The following is a 10,805-nucleotide window of genomic DNA, read 5'->3' as shown; positions in this document are numbered from 1 at the left end:
CCTCGAAAATTCTAACTTTCATTTCTGATTAGAACCAACTTTGGCAATCTTGCACCTGGCACACATACACTCTTGTCCAGGACCAAAACTCAATAGGGAAATTTGAATGATTCAGTAGATATCAGCTGGAGATAATCTGACAAAGCTACAGAAATAGATGTGTGAGAGTATGGTGGAAAACGAGAAACAGTCTTACAAACTATTTTGGAAACAGGAAAATGCAAGGAAATGTATGACATTTTCAGGTAATTGTTCCAGAGAAGAAAACATATAAAGAGTAAGTGTAAGTTTTGAGGATAGCACCATTCTGGACTGCTGTAACTATCAGTCTATCAGTTACATTCGTTAAAGTGCAGCTCCAAAAAAAATACTTTCTTGTGCCCACCCAGACCTTTCTAAATGGCAGCACCTTAAAAGAGAATGGCTTTATTAGGAAAATGGAAACTAGAGGTACTATCCCCTAATGTCATTAAGCTGGCTATACAAGTAGTGCTACAAAACAATTCAAATTGCCAAGTAAGGGTGCTTGCAAAAGGATTTAAACAAGCAATATGCCAAATCACAAACCCTTTCAGAAAAAAATCTGCTCATAATGAATCACTGTACTGATTACAAGTTGGAGAATTTATGCTCCCACAGCCAGACATGACATTGCTACAGGTGGGGCCACATAGACAAGAAAGCTTGTGGTCTTCTCCACAAGGTTCCAGTTCTGAAAGATGACTTTCTCTTAGGGTGAACTTACTACATACACATTCAAGAGCTTTAGGTATATATGAAAGTTCTTATCACAGGTAGGATGAGGAATTCTTGCAGATATGTATAGCAGAGCCTGTGGTCCTAGGCCTTGGTGACGTGACTACCATGCATGATCTCACCAAAGAGGTACCACAACTCATCCCGTGGAACCTGCTCAGGGGAACAGAACACATCACTGAATAAAACAGGTCAGCTTTCTAAAGGAAAAACCAAAGCTGCTCAGAATAAATGCTGTTAAAAGAAACAAAAGAAATTTAAACATTTCTTTTCAGAAAGCTTCATGGTTATATATTTGCATTGCTGGTTTTGTTTGTTTAGCAAATAACTACACTGAAATAGATTTGTTTCAATCCAGTGAGAGGTATCTATAAATATCTGAGTGAAAATACAAAGTTTGTGACTAAAATTCAGTAAAATTCAGTGTAAAGCATACGTCTGAGCGGTAGGTCATGTTTTTTACCTTATCCCTTATGAAAAGCTTTTAAGAGAAAAGTACGTTTTCTAAACACCGCAGGACGTAAGAGAACATAACTCATTAACAAGCATATGTATTTTCCCATACAGATCTTTAAAAATATAATCCTCCTGAGTGACAGGAAGGTAACCCACTGTGCCTTTCTCAGAGGACAAATAAAAAACTTGTATCTGATTGCAGCCTTTTATGTGTCCTCACTAGGAAATGCTCCATAACTGAAATCCTACATTATTTGAATTTGGGAAGTATTCAAGAACTTTGGTAAAAAATTTATTAATATTAATCCTGTTACTACCACATCACATAAGCATTATGTTTATTGTAGAACTCTAGTCAAATATGCCACTGTTCTAGCATATGATTAACAGTTGTAACACATTTTATTCAATCAACTACTGTCTTTCTCTTTTATTTGGCTTCACAGAGTTTGAAGCTTCTTTTTGCCACCCTTTGGTTTGCAAAATATGCCAGTTTGTGATGAAGCCTTCTGAGACAGGAACCTCTACCACCTTGGGAGCAGTATTTGCTTCCTAACAGTTCAAGTAAAAACTTAATTATAGGCTTTAAATACTGCATGATGTGACAGGACAGAACAGAACAAGTAAAATGGCTGCAGCTATTCCAGCCTGCTTGCTACTAGCTTATTTCAATTTGAAAACATGAAACTCTAATCTATCTTTCTTTTAAACTGGTTTGAAGAGAATGAAAACAGGAAAAAAAAAAAAAAAGCCACTGGAATACAACAACAGGCAATGCTGCATGGCAGTGATGAGAAGCCTGAACAGAGAGTCTGTGTGAAAAACACCAGCAACGTGGGTTTAGAATGAAACATTTTTGCATTAGAATCTCTTTGTTGACAACAGACACCCATTTAATGTTTTTCTAATATCCTATATATATATATTTATCTCAAAAAAAATGGCTTTTTCATTTGTCTTTTAGAAGAGTATACCACCATTCTAACTCGGAACAAGCTCATTCAGCTGTACACTTCTGCGACGGTGATTACACTGGGATCATCAAAGCATGTGATATAAAAGGACCATTTTTGCTAGTGTGAGAAAACTGAGGGGTTTGCGCTATAAATATTTTTGACTGTTGGATCTGCATAATTGCTGTTGTACTCTATAGAAAAGTGGCCTGTTGTACTAAAGAATCATGGAACCATTCCTCAGTGGATGGGTGTGGTAAGGACGGAATCCACATCTCCCTCAAAACATCAACTCTATCAGCGTGTGTGTGGGAATCAGAAGGCAGAGGGGAAGAGCAGGACAGTGAGGTAGGATCAGGCATTCTGCACTTCACCTGAGGAGACCTCAATTATCTGAGGTCAGCAAGGTGGAGTTTGCATTAGCAAGAAGAAAATGGGTTAAGTCGAAATGAGATGCAAAAAGATTAAATATTCACAGGGAAGCACTGTAAATTGGTACAAGTGATGATGGAATTAGGGCAATTGCCAGTAGCTGATGGGATAGCTCAAGTTTCCCAGTTTATGCTTTCTGGTCAATCTCTAATTGTCTTAAACAAAGCTGTCCCCAAAGGACATTCAATTGGGAGATTTTATATATATGCATATATATGCATACACACTCACACAAAGTCATATGCATGTATATATGCATACAAAGTCACGTTTTAAAAAAAATATTATCTCTTTTCTCTCTCCAATACCTATGTAAAAAAAAAGAATGCTTTCAAAGCCTCAGGGTAATGAATCACTAACCAATATAATAAGAACGGCCAATAAGCAATATTATCAAGAGAAGAAATATTTCTTGCTCTTACAGACCTTTCTAGTCCTCCCTGCCATCAGAATCCTCCCTCTCATTAATTAGAAAAAATTAATTATCCAGCTTATGAATTGTGGTTTGAAAGGAACAGAGCTTAAAGCAGCAAGATTTATTAGCAAAGAAAACTAAGGGTTGGAATAAGCTGATTTTATAGACTTGTTTTCTAAATGGGAAGCATTATTAAATCATCACTATAAAATTAAGCAATTATTTCACTATGACATCAAGTACCACAGAAGGAAAAACAGTTTCATGTTCTATTAGCTAAATAAAGGTCAGTAAGGGTAAAAAGAAAAAAAAGGAAAATTAATTTCTAAGAGTAAATACAAGCTGGGAGATAAGGATAAAACTGAATCATCAAAGGGTGACATTTCCCTCTCCTCCTTTATAAATATGTCCTACATTTCTTTAAATTACTAAAATGGGAAGACTATCCGATATCATTCAGTAATAAATAATTAGTGTTTTTATTAGGCATTTCATATACAGTACTTACACAAATGACCTCAACTGAATATTTAAACTATACAAGTGTGAAATATGCTGTAGCTCAGAAATAAAATCACTCATCTACCCTTAACTTTGACTCAAGGGGAACATTACTGAGAAAGTCACAACAAGGTGGCATCCTTAATACATAATAATGACACATGCAGGAAATGCACCATTATTTATACATGTGACGTGCTGTAAATTGCTTCCATCATCAGAACTAATTGTAGTGATTATTAATGCAGTATTATGAACTGTCAGAATTGCTGTATGTAATTACATTTGTGCAAATGCTTCATTACCTGCCTAATGAATTTGGCATATATGCACATGTAAACCACTGTTTTTGTTAACATAATGAAGGGCATTTTTTTCCCCCCTTAGCTACTGATGTGGAACTGGTTTGACTTACATTACAAAGTTCAAGCATCCACTGCCAGGAAAAAAAATCCACACCCCACACCCCTCCCCACTTTGATCTGGTTTATTTTCATACTCGGCAACAGCATTGTGTAATTCCAGCTACTTAAGTAACAGCTTCAGATTAAGAATTGTATCCCACTTACCCAGTATAAACAGCTGTTTGTGTTGAAATGACCTTGGTGTTTGGTTACCTGACCACTACTTCTTACCTTGGTATGGGTCTCTAGCTGGTTGCAGAGGACAGCGATGCAGATGGTGAGATCTCTAGTACTGAATGGGTTCCTTCTATTCCAGCCTTAAGGGCCAAACTTCAGTCTCCCAGCAATGCAAGTGTGAAAATAGCATGGGGAAAAAAGGATGTTTACAAATTCCCTTTCTTTGCTACATCCTTCAAGGATATCCAGCCAAAGGAAAAAGGAATACATTTATCTAGGTAATAACTGGCAGTGTTATCGACAGCTGCCCCTGTCTCAGCTGCCAAAAGGGAGCACTCACAAGCCTGGAGTTTGAGAGAGAGTGAGAAACAGGTTTCTTAGTCATCAGTGACTATCAGGCAGTATTTTTTGCAGTAATTCACAGATGCAAAATTGTTGATGACTTCCAAATAGCCCTAGGGAAACTAGGTTAGAACTGTTGTGCTACTGAATCCAACAAAAACAGGGACTTTAAGTAGAACTCCATAAACATTACTCAGATAATAACTACAGTTTCTTAGCATAAATCATCCATAGACTTTATCCCTAGTAGAAAATTTGCCAGATTAGTACTTATGAAAAAGCATACTAGTTCCCCAAATTTTACAGTTTCTCAGAGAGTCATGTTTGAAATGGACGGCTTGTTTGTTCATTTGTTTTTTTGCCTCCTTTGTAGTGTTAGCAGACAATCTCAGCAAGATGAGACTCTGCACAGGGATTCAGCTGTTTTTTAAATTGCTGAGACAACTATTTGTCATTTTACTATAAAACTTGTAGAAATTTATTCTTAATTCTTTGACAATTTTCTATATTCTATCTTTTTGTTTAAAAAGTAATTGACATAACAAACATATTTTTGATACCCATAAAAACATAGACGTGTGGAATGAACTTCAGAGGGATAAACTGTTGGCTGTCAAAAGGAAACAGGTAATCTTGAATTGAACAACAGATATGAAAGTCTGAGGAACAGTGAAGAATCTTGTGTCTGACAAAAAAACAGTCCTCGTGAAGTCATAATCCTGAATTTAACCATGAGAAATACAACGTAAGCTTCCATCCTGAAGAAAATGAAAAAAACCATGAAATATATTCCACTTGGATTAGGCACAGTTTGATTTTCAAAAAACTTAAAATACCTTAACTACAAACATATCAAAGACAGTGTCTGCAGAGGAATTTGTAGTAAGCCACAAACATCCATGTCTCAAAATAATGAGCCAGGTTTTCTAAGCATCAAGCTTAGAAATTAGGTGATTAAAATACATACATATATAGACAGTTCTTGAACAGAACACAGCCTGAAGTGGGAAAACATTGTGTGTTAATTGCCTTTATTAAAAACTTTGTCTAGCCTTAGCTTCCCATTAAGAATATTCTTATAATAAAATTATTTAAAAGAAAGAAAAAAGATGCTCTGTTAATAGTTGTCTGTTTAGCTACAAACCCACAGTCAGTCTACCTTTCTAACAGCTACCTCTCTGAATCACCTCCTACCATCTAAACCAATCCATCCATAGCCAAGGTAGCTTTGACACAGCTCCTTTAGAGCACATCTCTTTTTTTTTTCTGGCCATTGGTTAGCAGAGTTCCCTTTAAAAGCAACTCTTACCATTTCCACATCCAAGCTCTGCCTTCATGCCCCCTGTGCTGAAATAAAGACACAGTAATGCATTGCTGGAAGGCTAAAGGGTACAGTTACAGCTGACATGAATAAGCTTGCTGCTCCAGCATTTTCACTGCTGCCAGGAAGCTGAACTTGAAGATCTGTCTACAAGCTCCTTGGGGTAACAGACAGTGATAACCAGGGACCTGGAGGGGAGGAGGTTACGCACATACAGTGACACTCCTGCCCTCCACGCCCTCACGCCTTCTTTCTCCTGTTACATTTCACCCACCATGCAGCTCTGCGGAACCTCACTCAGGGAAAAAGTGGAAGGCAAAACAACAAACTGCTCATAAGCCTTGCTCATGGATTCCTTTCTTTGTGCTTAATTACAGGAATTCACATACACAGGGTACTGAGCCACTGCCTGAACATCTGAGTACATTAAATCCACTCTGTGGGAGAATGGACATAGTCAAACCGAAGTTCACGAGTACCATCAAAGGAAAGATCTCTGACTATAGCACAGACAGCTTTTTTTCACAGAAGTGCAGCACTGGCTAAAGCTGAGATGATAAATGCACTTTTTCCTATCTTTGTAACCATTACGTATGTATGTCTATATTGAATAATACAAATGTCCACATTATTATCACACCTCTCCTCCTGCCCAACATTGGTGGGAAACACAGAGGCAGCACCGGACACAGAGGGCTGGCGCTCTGCGGCTGCCAGGTTAGTGTGGAAGCACAAAAATCCCAAAGTTCTAGTCTCCTACAAAGCAGTCATCAGTGTTACACCACCTGCCCCCATGGGAAGGAGTAATTCAAAAGAATGACAAAGGAAGCACATCTTGATTTTACCTGGTCAAAACTGTAGGGAGCAGCATGTAAATTAGCCAGCAGCCCTGCAGGATCTTCACTGGTAATTTTAATCAAGTTTTCTAGTATTCCTTGAGGAATGATGTGCTTTTCTGGGGTTGGAGCTAGAGCAGTGCTAATGAAGATGTGGAAATCAGGATGACTCTCTTCACTGTATCCCTCAAGGAGTTCTTCCGAGGCTCCTAGCCACTTGGCTGCTAGATGAATATTCTGCTGAAAAACAGCTAATATGTTTATTGTGAGAAAACAATTAAATTTGTTATCCATATATCCTTTTATATATATCCTTTCACTATAAAGCCATATTGTTATTGTGGCTTTATATTGAAAAATAGTTAAGTTACTTAATAAAAGCATCATTTTATTATTATATAAATTGACAATATAGCTAATAAACTTTAGGATTCTTAGCTACTGTCATTTCAGGCTAGCATGACAAGCTTACTTGTGCCAAATCTGGTTAAAGAATTCTTAAAGTATCACTGTCCATGAAGAGGTCAGTTTGTCCATGTTTGCACAGCATCTAGCACACTAAGGCCCTTACTAATCTCATGGTGATTTTATTTCAGCCAGCAGACAACGCGGAGTCATTTGTTGCAGGCAGCCTGGCTGATAGCCAAATGTTGCTGAGGTTAAAACCAGAAGAGGAAGGAATCACCCCATCCTCACGACCTCCTTAATATTAACGCCTGGAACACGCATTTCTTGTATGGCTTCCGGGCAACCCAGGAGTTGTTGCAAATATCTACTGACTCTTTAGCATAAAGCGGTGGGAGAGGAGCACCTCCATCCAGTGGCCTGAACAATTGCAGTGCTGCTGTTCTCTCTCTCCGTTACTGCGCTGGGAACCGCGGCATCTCAGGGCATTGCACGGCTCCTTTTGTCCCCTGCAGCCTGACTTCTCGGTCCTTACAATGATGGCCAAAGCTGCAGCTGCTATCTCAGAAGAGCAGCACTCTAGGGCTAATTATACAGCTTCCCAAGGGGGAACCAGACCCATTTCATTACAGTCTCCATTAAGGCCCACTGAAGGGAGCAGGAGCTCTTAATTACGTGGGGAAGCGTACGCCTGAGGGCAGTCCTACCTACCCACCAGAGGCTTTCTATTCTTTCTCCCCAGTTCCTCCTGGGAGGGTGAAAGTGTTCAGCAAAACATGACAAACTATTAGTATGATGTTTATCCTGTTACTATTAAAAGCAAAAGCAGAAAGGGACATGATTATTAGCCATTTAAAAGTTTTGCTGTAATCCACCGCTATTTTGTTTGTGTTCTGGGAATATCCCTCCAACTGAGGGGACAGTCCCCATCAGAGGGGCTATTTGACACTCACTTGGAGAAGAGTCCAATGGCCATGTCTGCCAGCCTTCTCCAGTGCCTTCTCTGCAACCATCTCCTGCCCTTGTCCTAGGGAGATGTTACAAAATCTTCCAGAGCCTATAGTGAACCCCAGCTTTTTGCCTGTAAAAGAAATCATTGTGGAAGGGTGAGTGACAGAGGGGGAGGAGAAAGGAAAATTAGCAGAGCAGAAAGCAAAAAGAATGATAATGCCCCCATTGATTTCACTATCACTTGTGCAATGCATATTACTTCTTCTGAAGCACTTCACTAAACCCTTACAATTTCAACAAGCAAAATTGCGAGCTCTCAACAGTGGCCTTATTGCTGGTATTAGAAAAAGCCTGTAGAAATCGTTTCCCTTGGTTTTAAGATAATGAACCTTTTGACATTTTGATAGATGCTCGGCATTGTTACTGAGCTTTAGAAACTCTTACAGGGGGTACAGAGCAATTCCCTTATGAAAAAGGGAGCAACATGTGGTAGATATCACATCAGTTTTTTAACTGATTGGTTCAGTGGGTAAATGCACAAGCCTCTCACCTTGTGAGGCCCGAGTTTAAATTGAGCACAGTGAGGTCACAGCTGTATTAACCTGGTATTCTCACCATTGTCTGTGGGGAATAGTAATCCTAAGTATAAAGCCACAGAGCCCTATACAATTGAATATAGTTTGTATAATGACCATTATTTAGTCACAGGGGGCACAAGATTACATGAGCATGGAGAAAATTGCCCTCTGGCCCTCATCTAGTCAAAAGGTAGAAAACAGTACAAAGGAAACCTGCATTATGCCAAACAGAAGAATGCTCAGTCTAAAAATTTCTTCATACTGTAGTGGTTATGGCCTTACACTTTTCATTCACCCTATTAATTTACCATGAATATGGTGGGGGTGGAAAAAACTTTAGAACTTGAATCTTCTGCTGAAAATAAACCGTGCCCAACTTTCCCATAGTAATGGGTACTTCATTGCTGTGCAGATGATTCCAGAAGGCTTTGTTCTGCTTAGGTAAAAATAGAACCATACACAAATGTACGTGTAGGCACCTACACACAAGTGTGTAACGGTATATGGATTTATCTATATTTCTAGCCCTGCATAGTCCATTTCACTTTCAAGCTCAATTTTTCTTTCTTTAATGGGAGGACAGTTGAGAGGTCCTTGTGCCAGAAGCAAATAAGAGACTTCTCTAGGGTCTCAATATCTTCAAGTGGGTCTACTCATGGAAACAGAATTAAAAACACTGGAGTGGCTGGACTGTTTCTTCATAGGATTTTGCTAAGTCCATACTTGTATTTTCCACTTTTCTGTACATATGAAAAAAAATGCACTAAACACCAAAACCATTCCCCTTATACAAGCTTCAAGCCTGCACCATTCTCAGACTTGAGTAGCTGACAGAGATGGTATAACAGTTGTTTCATCAAATAAATTGTCAGGGAAATGAAGCAAAGGCAATAAGGGGAGGCAAGTGTTGAAGAAAGACAGAAAGCAATCATTTGCCTTTCTCTGTGGGATAGGGGCCACATGACAGAAAACAGCAACTTCTGAGTTAAAAGGGCCCCTTCAATAACTAAGTCCAAGAATTCATTACCTGCAGGCAATACTGCCACAGAACGCCAGGGCGGCTGGGAAGGATAAACAGCCAGGACACAAAACCTGCATTCTCAGAAGGCATGTAAATGAGTGAAAGCTGTGATGGTAGGGTATGCAGGTTTGGGTCTATGAGACCACCACTTCAGACCAAAAGATTAAAACAGTGCAACCAGAAAACAACTGGGAAGACTGGTAAGTATCCATAACAGAGTCTTTCTTCGTATCACAGAATTTTAAAGAAGGGAGCCATGAAAAATTGTCATCTTGTGGCATTAGCTCCCAGACCTGACACTGAGAAATAACACTGAGAATTACACTTTTAACCTTTAACAGCATAGCTTCCTATGTTTCTGTTTATTAAGGAGCATTCTTCTCAGGGTATCTATATGCAAACTAAAAGAAATCACAAGCATTGTTCTCCAAATACGATGTGCCTCATGTCTCACTGCACTACCTCTTCATAAACTCTTCACCAGCAGAACAGGATGGGAAGGAGCCAGTTATTGATTTCCAATTCTGGTTGATCACTAAGTTTTATAATTTCCTTGCTTGCCTCTTAAGATCTGTTTTCTCCATGTTGACACATACAAACCACCCTCACACACACTTGCCCCAAAAGACACACCATCAGATTTCATACCTAAGAGCATACATCAATCTGTCCAGACAAAGTGCCCTCCGTAGGATTAGTTTCTGAAGAGAGCTTTTCTTTGTCCATTTCTGAAGGAGCTTTTCCTTTTCTGGACATTCTGAGTGCACCCACTTCTTTCACCTCTCAGCAGATCTTTAAATGTCTTTACCTAACCCCCTGAACACATCTGTCACTGCCACAGCTTGGAAGCATGCCAAAGACATAAATACAGATGTTAAATCTTCTGAGTGAAGACTGAAATGGGAAAACAAATACTAATACTTTTAGTGGTATGTAAAATAAATACAGTTTAACCATTTACAAGGGACCCAGAATTTACCTTAAAATACTAAATTACATACATATATATGTATACACACACACACAAATAATATTATTTATAAGAGTTCATTATGGTCACTATTGCCATACTGTCTGTTTAACATTAAGATATGACAAACTGGAAACCGTGTATGGAACATTTACTATTGTAAGGAGTGGTATGAAGATAAAAACTGTATTTTCAGGTGACTGGAAAAATGATGGTAAAACAGAATTTTCTCACAAAGCACAGTACATGATGCTACAGAAAAATATGCTCAAAAAGCAAAGACAACG

The 10,805-nt window shown here is 38.8% G+C and overlaps 1 protein-coding gene across 1 annotated transcript; it reads right to left on the bottom strand.

Annotated features, from left to right (window-relative positions):
• Window positions 1-840: 840 nt before the first annotated feature.
• Window positions 841-9,223, bottom strand: LOC103771769 (dynein heavy chain 11, axonemal-like; the record flags this gene model as incomplete). The annotated part of the gene is given in 5 exon segments (XM_008939080.1): window positions 841-909; window positions 4,149-4,341; window positions 6,604-6,830; window positions 7,952-8,084; window positions 9,155-9,223. Coding segments are annotated over 5 exon segments (691 nt in total), but the record flags the coding sequence as incomplete, so codon positions are not given.
• Window positions 9,224-10,805: the final 1,582 nt, after the last annotated feature.

Source organism: Merops nubicus, unplaced genomic scaffold (genome assembly GCF_000691845.1).
Source record: "Merops nubicus isolate BGI_N331 unplaced genomic scaffold, ASM69184v1 scaffold3264, whole genome shotgun sequence".
NCBI lineage: Eukaryota > Metazoa > Chordata > Aves > Coraciiformes > Meropidae > Merops > Merops nubicus.
The sequence above is the reverse complement of the archived record's forward strand: the minus strand, read 5'-3'. Positions and strand labels throughout refer to the sequence as shown.